Raw genomic sequence first — 15,492 nt, forward strand, 5'->3', positions numbered from 1 at the left:
TGACACCCCCTCAGCTTCCTGTGCAGCGCTGCCAGATGTTCAGAGACCACAAAGCCACTCTCTTCTTTGATGGCTGGTGACAAGTCGTCCTCTGAAGGACGTTCCCTAGGTACACGGGCCGGATGACACCTCCATTGCTGAGCACCTCTCTGCCTCCCAGAGTACCCATGTTGAGGAAAAAGCAGGAAGGCATGAGAAACCAGCAAATGCATTAGCAAAGGCAAATGATGTGCAGTGATCTGCACTCGGAGGAACTTGGCTCCCGCCACAGGAGTCCCTAACCTTGTTGTTTTATGAAAGAGCTCTTCACCTCCACCTTCCCAGCCCCTGGAATCCACTGAGTGCCTAACCTGGCGTCAGTCCTCAGGGAATGTCAAAGGACAATAAAAATACCAACTTTTCCACAGGGATCCTTCTTGGTTTGGGTAATTTTGTTCTGAAGGGTGTTGTTTAAACTTACCACCTTCACTATGATCATCATGTTGTTTTTGAGAGTAAATACTCTGAATGGTTTATCATTATATCTTTTTTTTAAGATTTTATTTATTTATCTGAGAGAGAGAGAGAGCGCGCAAGAGCAGGGGGAAGGGCAAAAGGAGAAGCAGACTCCCCACCGGGCAGGGAGCCGGATGCGGGGCTCAATCTCGGGACTCCAGGATCTTGTCCTGAGTCAAAGGCAGACACCCAACTGACTGAGCCACCCAGGTGCCCCTTATCATTATATCTTCAACTATAATTTTCTTCTATCCTATTCAGCATTCACTTCCAACTGAAACATACAACATTTTGGGAACTTGTGGCAAACAGTTTCACCCCTTTTTCTCTTTTTAAACTTTATGGAGGTATACTATAATGGATATACAAAAAGTTGCACACATTTCATGTATATATCTTGATGACTTTGATTTACCCATTTTTCTTAGGCTTAGAAAGATTTATTTGTTTCAGGGACTGTTGGCTTTTTATTTTTGTGCTTGTTAGGTTTTGTTTGCTGCCTGGTTATTTTTTTTAAAGAACATACTGAAAAGTAGACTTCACACTTTCCTTATTTTGATTCTAATAATGGGCAAAGCCATTTACTTCTTTTTTTAAAAAACCAAAATTTTTATTCAGTATGAAATTCAGAAACAGTAATTATTATATTCATTTTATGTTCACAAAAAATATAAATTCATATAATCACAGGTAGCTAAGAGTAGCTAACAGGGTAGCAGAAACAGTAAACATACTAGCACTGATACAGTAAGAATTCAATACTACAGCTCTAATTCGGAAAACATTTCCATCAACTAGAGAACATGTGGCAGACATTTTATGGATTATTTTTTAAATGTTAAAAAAAAAAAAACAAAAAACGCTGATCTTATTCAGGGAATAAGGGGCCTTTTTCTTTGCCAAAAAGTGTAATAGGAAAACTGAAAGGCCACCTGTGTCAGCCCACCCTACAGTATGAACATAAGCTATAAGAGCATTTTGGAAAATATCTTCAAACTGAGATGAGAAAAAAAAAAATCAGTATCAATACAGATTCCAAGCAGATGCAAAAGGCTTCTGTGCATGTTAGTGATTATGTGTGTGGCCTATACAGACTAATTTCAGATGCCTCCAAAACTCAGTGTACTTTCTCTTTTATAAACTATTTGGGATTAAAACTAGGAGCTCATCCATATCAACTTTGACAATGGACACAAATACAGGGTAAGCTAATCAAGCCAAACAAGCTGAATATTCCCCCCCCCACAGAAGACCCTTTTAATTTTAAATGCCTACTGAAATTTAAAGACACGCTACACTTATGTTTTGACAGTTGTTTATTAAAATTGCTTTCCCAGGAAGTTCTATGAAACCAACAGTCTAGTCTGTATCAGAACTGAAGCGATCGGAGAGAAGCTGAGATGATGGCATACTTGCAGCAAGCAGACAATAGGAAACTGTTAGCACTCCCAGAGTTGCTTCAATTTTCCACGGACCGAAACTAAAATGAAATAGTTCAATTACTAAGAGGTAGATAAGTAAAATAAACAACTAATTTCATACAGTGAAGTTGGGAGAGAGTCATATGGACCTCATTCTGTTGTCTCCAAACATTGTATCGAGGGGGAAAAGGGGCTGAATAAACTTTAAACTCTCATGTAGGGATGTATTGCTTGTGTGTCCCTGGCAGATGTGGAAAGGAGATGAAATGGGCAAGGGAGAATCAAATATCCCATCGCTGCAGGTTTGCTGAGGGAAAGAGCACTGCAAAGATCTCACATCTGGCAATCATTTGTCAATAGCTGGAAAGAGAACGGCAGGAAACTTTCTGGCTCTTGGAGAAGATGAAAAGACAAAAACCATGTGTCACACTCACACACACACACACACACACACACACACACTCTGCAATGGTACAATGACTACTACACTTATTCTCCACCCCTCCTCCCCCCCGACCCAAATTTAATGATCTTCAGATATACTCTACTCCGTGGTCAAAAACATGCAGTCACTTGACTTGTTAAAGCTGCAGTGTATGTACATTTTTCAAATAAACCCCAGGGCTGATGTTAGAAAATCAAAATCAGTCAAGCATAGACCGCCTGGTACTTTGGGCAGGAATCCTTGTGGTTTAGTCAATAAACAGAATCTGAATGAAAGACACCACAGTAACTAGACAGTAAGGTTTTGAACAGTTCTTAACCTGAAGGGGGGTTGGGGAAGGCGGGTGCCCTAGTGACCATGGACATAAGGCTACCAGTCCACTTAGATGGCTCGCTCTACCTGCAACATGACTGTGTTCAGCACAAGGTCATCTGTTGTTTCTCTCTCTCTCTCTGACACGCACACACACACACACACACACACACACAAATACAGTGAACTTGTATTAGAGGAATGTTAAATGTTGTGAATGAATTTGGAGAGGAAACTGTTGTTGTTTTTTAAATAATCATACCTGTTTAATAGGGTGGAAAGGGGACACCTCAAATCCTTTTTGGTCCATACTGGTGATAATAATATAGAAAATTTGCTGGCTTCATTATGAGTTCATAAAAATGACCAGCTTTGCCCTAGCAGGTTTATTATGCAATAAAAAGTTTTCGAGACAACCCACACAAAATTAATTAACTTCTCCAAAATCATAGGAATTTAAATCTGGTCATGGTGATCGATAGACTTCAATAAGCAGCTTTCAGTTCACCCTTATGCTGCATTTAACTAGCAGCAACCGCCAAGCTCATCCCTGTGATTCCATAAGTGAATGCTGCAGGTTGTTTAATAACCTGGCAAATTCACAGTAGCTTGTCAAATTATTACAGGAACAGTGTCATCACTAAACAAGCCTGATCACGGTTAATTACAATGCAGACTAGAGAGCAGCCACAATTGTTCATTAATTACAGGAAGCACCTCATTTAAATTTTATGGAAATTTACACTTGCGCCCCGGTATGTCTGGGAAAAAAAAAGTGATCCTTCACGCATTCACAGAAGAAAGGAGTCTGTGGTTTATGAAACATCACAGTAAATTGTGTCTAATCTGGTACTGAAATATTGGTTCATTATTTACTCTAATTTTCTAAGCACTTTAGTGGTGAAAAATATCAAGTTAACCCCACATCTTGAATTCCCGATCAAGAAAGGAATTGTATTGGGTCAGATGTAACAACTTAATACAGGATAAGGCAGAGTTAGACTTAAAAAGTAACTTTTCTCTGACTGAAAATATAATATTTAACAGCAATTAAGGGAAGTCTAAGCTACAATAACCACTTCCTAGAAAATAATTATATAAGAGCACAATTTTTTGCTAATATACATCAGTTAACCTCCCAAGCCAAAAGAAAGTACAGTTTCATACCCACTTCAAAAACCACTGAGGAAAATCAATAAAATTAGTGAATCAAAGTCTTGATTTCCAGCTACTTTTCTAAATCAAGCATATTAACATGAAAAGCCAGCAGACACCCTTGCAAAAGTCAAGTAAGACACAGACTTCAGGATAACAGTCATTCAAAACCAAAGATATGTTCATGAAAGTGTGTGAGGGATCTTGGGATTATTAAACAATAAAGGTGCTAAGCCATCTGAAATTTTAGGGATAGGAAAAAAGAGTGAAAAGGAAAGAGGTAAGAACAGAAAGGGACTCCACCAGTTAGAAATTATGTCAGCCAAAATAGAAAAGTAAATCAGATATGGGCGCTGTGTGTCTAAATGAAAATCCTTCATAGAAAAGGATATAAACAAACTACTGCTCCTAAATCAAGGTGTACAAGAGGTTATTCTCAGAATCAAGAGGCCAAAACAGCAAATCCTCTAGTGGTTATGATGCCTGGCCCTGGGGGACAGCCTGAGATCCAAACAGGGAAAATAGATGCCTCTGGCACGTCCTAGGGTGAATTCCCTGGAGTGCAGAATTAGACTAAAAACTAAGAAATTCCTCATTTCTTAGGGGGAAAAAAGACCAGATACATGCCATAGCAAGAATGAAAGGACTCTAAGCTAAAAACTACTCGTGAAATTGTTAGCTGGTGAAGAACATATTAAGTGTCAGGTTTTTTTATGACTGACATAATGTGGATATGTACCAGATATCATTAAAATGTATGGAAGCCATATTTAGAAAGGAAGAGGAAAAAGAGAAGGAAATGTTCAAATGGGTCCCAGTTAATGCACCAATTCACCACACTTGACTCTTTGAACAGATTCAACCTTTCCACTCGGTCTGCCAAAATGGTGTTGCAAGAGGAGGAGTCCAATAAAATGAGACTCATTTCTTTGCCCGGGGGCTTGGTCTTCTTTGCAAGGACCGTGATGAATTGTCAACTCTACAAATGTTTAACTACCTACAACCAGGGTTTCACTTAAACTAGTAAATATACATCTTCTCTCTTGGTATGTTAAAATAATATGCTCCGTTGGTCTCTTTCAGTTTTATTTCACACAGTCACATCTGCAAAACCCATTGCTCTTTGCTTCATAACTCAAAGTTCACAGATTCTCCAACCACCACCCATGACAGACCATTCCAGGTGATGTGTTTGAAGAACATCACTCGTCCTACCCAAAGAGGTCAAGGATCAGACCACTCTCCATGAAAAGTCTTCCATCACTCTGCATTTGTGTGTCACACACAAGCTGTTCGCTTTCTAAAACTGGGAAATACATGATCACGTCTCATATGTGTCACACCTGCTTTTCTGTTGTAGCATAGCCATACACCACCCAAACAGCACCAGCTTGTGGCACAGCAGAGCTCAGGTGGTCTTCCCGAGGCCAAGAGGAGGTGTGCAAGAGATGGTACGCTCTTCAGTACCACAAAAACTGAAACCTCCTCCTACCACCACTTCCACCTTCTCTCCAACTGTGAAGAAGTCAATTTTTAAAACTATTCTTTCTTATGCGGAGTGTCTAAATCAGTAAAAATGCTTTAAAACCAAGCTCACGGGCACCTGGGTGGCTCAGTTGGTTAAAACCAAGCTCACCATGCTCATCCTATAAGTCTGAAAATTTAGAAAATGATGCCAAATGCAGGTCCTAAAAAAAAAAAAACCAGTATGTGTTTGCTCCTGCTAGGGGATGCCATCCACGTTACAACTTAAGCCAGCATCTCTGCATTAGTAACACACACATTCCTTAAATATTAAATGGCACATAAAGTAGAGGTAGGTCTTTGACCAAGGTGTCATTTTTATATTTTTCATCTGTGATACACCGAACTACTTCTGATGTCCCAAGACCACGTAACATGAACTGAATTCTAAGTACTTTCACTTGGCTAATGAACTTAATACTGTATCACAGGACATATCTCCCCATACATGAAAAGGGAAGATACTTATCATTCAATCATACTTTTCTACTACGGTGCCTAATGGCTTCTGTTCTCCTGAGCTGAGAAACCATCATGCAGGAAGCACGACTTGCACACCACGTATCTCCAGTGCCTAGCACAGTACCAAGCACGTGATAACAATGCTTTGAAAAGACAAGAGCTAGTCTTAACTGAGTGCCCGTTATGCACCAGGTCCTATGCTAACGGCTAGGTATATGTTAGAACATTTACTCCTCATAATCACCTTGGGTGGTAAGTCTCCATTTTATAGATGGGAAAGCTAAAGCTCAGTGTGTCTGAGTGACCTTGCCAAAAGTCTCACAGTAACTTTTGTCAACCTAGGCAGCCAGCCTTTAGAAACCATGTTCTTGTCCACTGCCATATGTACCGTTTCTTAAATGGATGAATAAATGAATTATCTCCAGTTACAGACAGTTTAGCCTGAAAAGGACTTTTTGTAGCACACAGGCTACCTCGGTTCTTCCTTTACACCTGTCTCAACAGTTGTCCATCTCCTGATGACACTGATACATCTGTATGGCCTCCAGGGACCACGGTTTCTGTCACACCACCCCCAACTAATAAAGCAATAAGACTCCAACCTGGACTTCCAGCCTCTGGTCTGGCTCCTCCAGGTTTGGGCAAAAGTCTGCACCCAGCACTCTGCCAGCACATGCCACTGGAACCTGGGGGAATATGGCCAAGTTAGATGCTGGGTGTGGAGGTTGCTGAGAACTACACACAAATACATTTGACCCAGACAGAAGCAGGGACATTCCAACTGCAAGTATGAAACAGGCCATCATGGCTCCATTGGCTTTTGACACTTAGTAGGTCAAATATATTATGTCAAATATATTATGACTATCATGTAACCAAGTTTAGTAACTATCAGAAGGCAAATTCTAAGAAGAAAAGATCCACAAAATTTTTATTCCCCCTTGTATCCACAGCATGTAGCACAAAGTAGGCATGTACTAAATATCTCTGGATGGAAGGAGGAGAGAAGATTAAAAGTACAGGGGAAAAGAAACAGAGAATCTCTACTTGACACTGGTGACATTTTTTCCCCTCTTTTAATTTTCTTATGTGAGAATGAAGAAGAACACCGTATTCTCTAATGCCTAAAGTTCCTTTCCACTATTAAAATTCCTGTTCAAATTTATTTTTCCTATTCATGGTAAAGGTTAGCATAGACAGACTTTATCAATATTTTTTTATTTATTCATGATCTCTAAATTTTAACAGGCTTATTTTATGTCTGTTCCAATAATAAAAATGATAACAAAATAGCAATAATTTAGAATATTTCTCTATATTTAAAATTCTATACTGAAAGCCACTAAAGATTCCCTTTCAAAACTATCTTAATTAGGCGATCTCATCTCAAAATATTGCCTACTGTTACTTGCTTACTTCATTTTAGATTTTTTTTTTTGAGATAAAGACAAAAGGACTTAGATTCCATCTAAACCTGTTTCCGCTTTTTAAAAAAGTTCTCTGAATCACTATTCAATATTTCCAAACACACACTATCTTTGTTAATCATACAACTATCTTTATCATAATCTCAATCCATCAATCAGCTTCATTCCACCTGTCTTCTTTCCCTATCAAGGCCCACCTTTGCTGTTTTGTTCTGTGCTTTAGCTCCACTTAGGATCATCTGTGCCAGTCAATTCTCTTTGTTCAGAGATCAGTTTTCAGCCAAGTGTACCGCCTTAGAAGATATTTCCCTCTTTCTTTCGACCCACAAATCAGTTCACTTCTCTAAATTTAAACAGTTTTCAATAAAGTCCACTTAGCAAGTTTACCAGTGAATATTACTAATGTTGTAAAAAAGCACTCAGTCAATTCTTCAGACATTTTTGGGACCAACTCTCCTATTCTTTTTAAGTCTTGCATTCTTTCTTCTTGCTCATGTCCATAAGGTGACATGGACAGATTATCACCTGTCTTTGAACTTAACCACTCTTCACCCACAAATTTCACAGTGGGGCCCAAGAGGGGAAGCAAGAGAGGTCACATTTACTGAGCACTTGTGATATGCCAGTCACCATGTGGGCACCTTACACACATGGATTAACCTGTTTTTTCCCTTGCAACCATCTTACGGGTTATGAGCAACTCCCTTTGACAAATGAAAAAAAAAAAAAAAAAAAAACAGAGGCTCCGAGTAGGTAAATAACTAGAGCTCAGGGTCCCATACTAGAAAGTCGCAATTCCCAAACTTAAGAAATGAGAAGACTGAGAACATATTTCAAAGAAGTTAACAAGAAACATGCAAAAGTTGTGGCTTCTCATCTAGAGGCATTTGTTGATGTTTCATATGAAAGAAATTACAAAAAAGACAAAGGAAGTGGAGAAAGTGTGTTATCAGGACCCACTACTTGCTCTGCGGTCTAGGACAACATAAGCAATGTGAAATTATCCTCTAGCTTGAGGAATGAGAAAGAAATGGGGCACGGAGACAAGCAGGGACACTGTCTGTGTGTGTTGGGGCACACACAGACTGATGCTGATGCCACCCCTCAGGTGACATATGGAGGGGCACTAATGAGTTCTGCAACAGTAATTCTCCCTAAGGTGCAACAGAAGAACTGGGGAAAAATAAATCTTCGAATATTTCACATCAAAACAACCCCCCCCACAACTTCCGATAAAACCTCAATAAATGTGACTACTTAACTGATTAAAGCACATTCCATGAGCCCGAATATATACTGCAAATCAAGTGTAAAGAATACTTTATGTACACAAAACAAATTCCCACTTACCTTAACACTGTTAGACTGTGTCACCAATACTAAGTTGCTAGTTCCTTTATATCACCTCCCACCCCACAGGACGCATTTTATAAACACTCTCGAGAGGAAAGGAGAAAGTTAAACAGTGACAATTACCCTTGATTACAACCTCAACGCTTAGAAATACAGTCTCTGAGAGAAAACAAAAAGGTCTGTGAATAAGTTGGAAGGAAACAGCGCCAGGCTACTAGAATGTTTCAGCCATCCAAATTACGAAAAGAACTACACTAGGGACGTGAGTTAGCACTCTCAAACAGAATCCTAGGGTTTCGGAGCAGAAGAAAATCCATCAGGATCCAGGTAAATGGACTCCTGTATTTTAAAGATGAGGAAATTGAGACTTAAAACTGCACAGTTGTACTGTTGGGTTCACTGTCTAATGATGTCCTCTCCTACCCCACCCACCCCACTTCATGGCAGTATCAGATAAAGAAAAATATTTAAGGGGAAAGCACGCTCTGTTTCCTAATTCATCAAAATGTACCAAGGAAAACACAAAGGATATAAAAGTTGATAACCTAATTAGTTATAATTCTGCACACCTAGACCATTAGGCCTTTTGATTTAGAAGCCTCAGTAGTGAGGGAGCTAGCTAGAAATGATCAAAAACATGACTGACGGATACAGCAGACATAAATTGTCCAGCCCCTTATTATCACTCCAGTGTAGATTAAGATAATAAAATATGGTATGTACCTCACTACTGTTTTCTCTGGAATATAAAATTTAAATTAATTTGGAGAATTCCAATTTCATCTGCTTTCCTTCATGCCAGTGTTTAGTGCCTTTTTCAACGCCATACTTTATTTTTTTATTTTATTTTTTTTTAAAGATTTTATTTATTTATTTGACAGAGAGAAGACACAGTGAGAGAGGGAACACAAGCAGGGGGAGTGGGAGAGGGATAAGCAGGCTTCCAGCCGAGCAGGGAGCCCGATGCGGGGCTGGATCCCAGGACTCTGGGATCATGACCCAAGCAGAAGGCAGACGCTTAACGACTGAGCCACCCAGGCATCCCTCAACACCATACTTTAAAACAAAGTTCTCTACAATGATTTTCACAAAATGTTTCACAGTGATTTTTTATCTCTGAAAAGTAGTAAGACTAGGGGACTTTTTATTTTTTGTTCTTTTTTGCATCTTAGTATATTTTGCTTTCAATGTAATAAAAACATTTAAGTTAAAAGCCAAAAATACTAGACCGATCGGCTAATATTTCTGAACAGTATGCCACAGGTTTAATTATGGGATAGTAATTGTCTAGTACTCATCTAAATTTCATTCTGCTACTGCTGTAACAGGAAGTAGGAGGCCTTGAAAGGGACCCTCTAGAATCCCCAGGGTAAGCAGAAGCTGAGTGCATATCTACTCTCCAGGACATACCTCAAAGGAATCATGGTGTGTGAGAGAGCTATTTACAACTTACTTTGTGTATAATCAGCAGAAACAAAAGATATGACAACAAGCATAAAGGCCTCCCTCTCTTTCCCTCTTTCTCCCCTCTCAGGGGAATTCAGCAAGGGAGGGCCAGTGGGTATTCACTTCAGTGTCAAAAGGGCTTCCAGAAAACACATTTTCTGTGGGGCAGGGAGGAAATATGGCAGGCTTCCTAACACACACACACACACACACACACACACACTTCTTGTTTACTGAGATCACACATTAAAAACTGTTAGGGGCCAGCCTTCTGAAAAGAAGACTGAACAAACCCCATGACGGGAGCTCCTACTCAGAATAACTGAAACTGAATGAGGTAAAAGGTGTGTGTAAGGAAGGGGACAATGGAAGAAACAAAGAGGCAAAGAAATGATAACGTGAGAATAGAAACACGTTACCAAGAAAAGGGATTACAGAGTCTGGGATGCTTCTTGCAGAGTTAGGGCCCATTTGAAATTTTATTTTTAAACACTGAACATTCAGGTAGCCATTTGCCTGATAGGCACTATAAAAGTCAGAGCCTAAATAAACAAACTAACTTCCCTGTCAGCTCAAGACTCTTCAGTTAAGCTGTCCACAAGCCTGGATCAGTTCTGAAGGGCATGTGTTTTGGTGACTTCAGACTAGCAGTTGCAGGGATGAGGGAAACTATCTGAACCCATGAAAAACTTGGAAAAGAGTGAAGAGACAAAATTTGTTTTAAGAAGCAGAGAGTGGGAGCGAGAGAGCCCAAAACGAGTCCCATTAGAGGACGGAGGGACTGGCTGGGTACAAGCTCTTTCACCCTCCAAGCTAGAGAAAAGCACTGATTAGAACTTCAGCCTCATTTCAGCGGTTAGACAATGCCAAGCAGCAAGAGGAAAAATTACTCAGATAACACAAAGAATTCAGGAAGACCATTAAGTGAAATAGATTTGGCAATAAGCTAGTCAGGAGCTCTTGTGAGAAAGAGCAGAGAAAGAAAGAAATTAATTACCAACACTGTAAAGATGAAGATGTACACTGAACACTGCTACAAAATAAATGAATACAAAAACCGAAAAACAGGAAGATGAACTGAGTTGCTGGATGTGCAGATAACTTATACCTTAATTTTTCAGGCTACAATTTCACTAAAGACAACATTCTGGGCCTAATCTTTCTCAGCCGTGGAACCCCAGGCTAAGACTCAGAAGGGACAAGTATACAGAAGCTAAAGCTCAAGAATCAAAATACTGCTTAACCATCAAAAAGGAACTGGTGAGTCTAAACAGTATTGATCCAGTTTCCAATACAGACAGAATGGCCAGAAATATGCTTATTCTTATAGAGGCCTTAGATGAGGCAGGGCTGTAACAACAGGAACAGGGTAATAATGAGAGATTATAGGAGAGCTGAGCAGGACAGAGGACAGTCCCCTCTAGAGTCAGCCCAGAATAATGAATTACAGGATCGAGAGGAGAGAGCAGAAAAGGGTCAAGGAGGGATTCTGCTACTCAACAGGTTGACAGACACAGAGGATTACTGCGGGTGGGCACACGTCCTCACAGGAACCAGGTACTGTTTAATTGGGGCTCACTCTCTTTCTGCCTCGGGAGCTGGTCCTCTTGGGTGAGCCAGGGCCCTAGGCTCTGTGATAGGAGCAACCTCTGCAGGTACAATTACAGGAAATTTTCACAGCCACAAACAACAATACCTTGTTTTTATACTGTGAAATGTAGACTAGAAGGTAAAAATCTCTCTTTCCTGGTGACCCCGTATGGAGCCTGATGGACCACGAATAATTCTGAAATTACAAAGCATCTTTCTTCCAGAGCCCTCAAAGGGCTTTACACATAGTATTTATTAATTCCCATATCAGACAAGTAAGAGGACAGGAGAAAATTTCTATCATACTCTTTTTAAAACAAGAAAACTGAGGACCGTCACTACAGTCTTCCCCCACATTTGATAAATTGAATAGAACTGAAATTAAGACAAAGTTCCCTCAACTACCACGCTAGTGTTTTACTAGAAAAGCCTTCTACCATATGAGAGTTTGCTTATTTGTCCAATTCTTGTTTTATGTGGGTTTTAGCACTGAAGAAAATGTGAATGAAGAAGTTATTTGTAACTTGCCATGGATGAGCTTTATACTTGAGAAAGAAAGTACAAAATCTGATTACTTTCAACTAGTTTACAATCCTTCTTGTAATTGAGTATTTTGGAAATTAAACACCTCAGATTGTTGCTGACGGGCATATACATTGTCAAGCCTGACAAGTGACATTAAGTGAAATTTAATGTCATGGGTTTGGGGAGAGGCAGAAGGACAGCAGACTCCCCGCTGAGCAGGGAGCTGGGCTCCATCCTAGGACCCTGAGCTCATGACCTGAGCCAAAGTCAGACACCTAACCGGCTGAGCCACCCAGCTGCCCCTAAAATTTCAAATATGCTTATATACACCCAGGTTAAGTTTCTTTCTGTCCTCAAAGCTCAAGTCCAACGGCTTTGGCATTAGACCTCTATTTTAACCCCAAAGGCAGTACCTTGTAAAGTTGATCAGTAAAGTACCAATTTAGAGTCTTGTTTCCTGCATCCATAAAGTGGGAATAATTATATTTTTACTGTGTAAGCCTGGCTAGGTTGAAGGAGAGGACACAGATAAAGCACCTAACTAAGCATGCAGTAGGGACACGTATAGGTAAATGATACTTCCCCAGATGGCACCCCACCCCTCTCCCAGTACGCACCCCCATGAGAGCTGAAAAGTTTGAGACAGAGAAGGAAGGGATTTGGGGGAGGAAAAGTAAACCTCAAGTAACAAAGGACTAACATAAGCAATTAGGGAAACTAAAAAATAGTATCTATTCAATTAGTCTCAATTAGGGGCCTGGTCAATCAACTTTCAGAAGGCTTCCTAGAATGCTCTGTTGAGACAGACTATAAAGACCTGTGTAGGGGCGCCTGGGTGGCTCAGTCGTTGAGCGTCTGCCTTCGGCTCAGGTCATGATCCCAGGGTCCTGGGATCGAGCCCCGCATCGGGCTCCCTGCTCCGCGGGAAGCCTGCTTCTCCCTCTCCCACTCCCCCTGCTTGTGTTCCCTCTCTCACTGTCTCTCTCTCTCTGTCAAATAAATAAAATAAAACCTTAAAAAAAAAAAAAACCTGTGTAAGTTCTGAGAGACTGACCATTACCGTCTTCTTTGGGGGAAGGAATGAGAAATGGCACATTTCACACTCTGCCATTCCTGCCCCAACCAAGCCCTTCACAATTAAAAATAAGGTAATTTTTTGAGTTTCCTTTCAAGCTAGTGGGTTGACCTATGAATTAAAAATAAGGAGCTTCCAGGGAACATAGGTGAATAAAATCTGAAGAACCTCTACCCTTTTGGGGTTAAATAAAAAAACTGAACAAAACAGCAAACTGATAGACAAAACCACCTGTCTAGGTCAGAGGTTCAAAGTGTACTCCTCAGCCAAGGCACATGATTAGCACATCTCCTGGGAACTTGTCTGAAATGCCTTTGGGACTAAAGACCTGAGACCCACTGTGACAAAACCCAGGGGTGGAGCCCAGCCATTTGTTTATGCAAGCCTGCCAGGTGATGCTGAGCAGCATTAAGGTTTGAGAATCACCAGGATAAATAAACGAGAAAATCAAAAAAGAACTAAGAAGGCAAAAGCTCTCTAGATGATAGCTTAGTTTTAGAAAATATATGCCTCTTTAAAAAAGGGGGGGTGAAAGAAGAAGAAAGTAGCACCCACCAGGCATAAATTCCAGGATGTCCCAAAATCTTACTATGAAGAAGAGATGGTAAGTCAGAAAAGGAGACTCTTAAGAGGGAAAGCCAAAATAAGCAAGCCACTTGAGCAGTGGTCTGTCCAACTCCACAGACGCTGCAAACATCAGAAGAAAATGATTTGGGGGTAGACATTAACTTCAGCGTTTAAACTAAAAGCACTTTAAAATGATCCAGGTACCCTCGAACTCAGCCACTGGGTCAGTTCCATTCGGCTTCCCTCCCTGGTTCTCCACAACAATCAGGAATGAGGATAAATGGAACGATCTCTGATGAGGGGAAAGAGGCTATTTCAATCACCAAGCCACTGAATTTCTTTTTTTGAGGGGGTGGCATTTTTTTTTTTTTTTAGAAAGGCGTTCACTTTTGAAGATCTTACTTTCATCAGAGGCACAAAATGAGACAAATCCAAAGGGTTTCTTTTCTTCCTAACTTTAACAATTCTAAAGAGAAAAATGTATGTTACTAAGCAGAAAGGAAGTTTGGGGATCACATAAGATGAAAGAAGTGTTACGTGCCATAGAGTGAGAAAACAAATATTACTCCCCCAAAACTCTATGTCTCAAGTTACCCAGTAAATCACCTACCTTAAATCTATTATGGTTAAAAAAAAAAAGTTTTAGTAGCCATATACATGGCTTAAGAGACAAATTACAAAGAGCACGTAAACTAGATTTAATGCACAGTGGCTGTCTAGAGATTCTTCTGGACTAGACCCTTGCCCCATTTGACAGGACTCAGACTCACTATGAAGAGTGAGGCTGAAGGAGGCCACAAATTGTAGCAACAGACCAGAGGAATTCCGAGTGCTGTAAACAGGAGAGCCAGGGGAGCCTTTACCACTGTTGCCAAAGTGCATAATGTAGCAAGTCGAAAATCAATGAATCAACGTGGTTTTCTTTGCATGCAAAGTTTGAACACAGGTAATGAGAAGAAAGGAAATGGGAAGGCAGATTGAGGCTTGCTGTTCCATTCAGTAAAAACTTTCCCAATTCAAACGCAAGTCATACTGTGTATTGCACAATACCCCTCCAAGCCTGCTAAGGATCCCAGGGTAAAAAGAGAAAATGTACAACATACAAAGTTGGATTTCTACAGAATGCCCACCCTCCTGCTAACCAGAGCCCCTACCCCATCCCAAGTACACAGATCCTAACTGGGGTGAGGTCTAGGGAAGATGAAATGCTACAGTATTCTGTAACAGACAGGTGGAAAGTGAATATAAATGCCTCCTACCAGGGGCATCTCTTTGTTACTGTGGGTCTCAGGAAGTGGTGAGAAGAGAAAGTAAAAGGGAGATTCTTATATTTTCCTTGGGGAATCTTACAAAGTATTTTTTAAAAGTATTTTTAAAAACCCCTGTTTTTAGGAGTATTTTACTCCTAAACTCTAGTGGCTTTAGAGGCTAAAAGAAGCAGCTTAGTAGACAGCAGAATGCTTTATAAATGATAAAACTCATGATCTTTTTTGTTTGTTTTTGGTGTTAGTAGCCTCACATGAACATAGAGCTACTTATGTCATCAATTTACCTAACAATAAGTAATGCTATAAAACACCATTTTCTCTCTACAGGTTTCCTTTTGGTGATGTGATGCTCTTCCCAGGTTTCTCGGACCACCTGTATGAGAACAGTGTTCCCAAATCCCTCCCTATTCCTTACCTCTCCTGTGAA

The 15,492-nt window shown here is 40.3% G+C and overlaps 1 protein-coding gene across 2 annotated transcripts in view; it reads right to left on the bottom strand.

The window, feature by feature from the left end:
* The window catches only part of BNC2 (basonuclin 2), a 289,825-nt gene that overhangs the window by 244,542 nt on the left and 29,791 nt on the right, over positions 1 to 15,492 (bottom strand). Inside the window, exon 2 of one of the 2 annotated variants that reach the window (XM_021682435.2) lies at positions 6,417 to 6,500. The exons of the other annotated variant lie outside the window; for it this stretch is intronic. Coding sequence (XP_021538110.2) covers positions 6,417 to 6,500 — 84 coding nt within the window. The remainder of the gene's footprint in view (positions 1 to 6,416; positions 6,501 to 15,492) is intronic. 2 annotated transcript variants of the gene reach the window in all.

This window comes from Neomonachus schauinslandi, chromosome 13 (assembly GCF_002201575.2).
Source record: "Neomonachus schauinslandi chromosome 13, ASM220157v2, whole genome shotgun sequence".
Taxonomy (NCBI): Eukaryota; Metazoa; Chordata; class Mammalia; order Carnivora; family Phocidae; genus Neomonachus; species Neomonachus schauinslandi.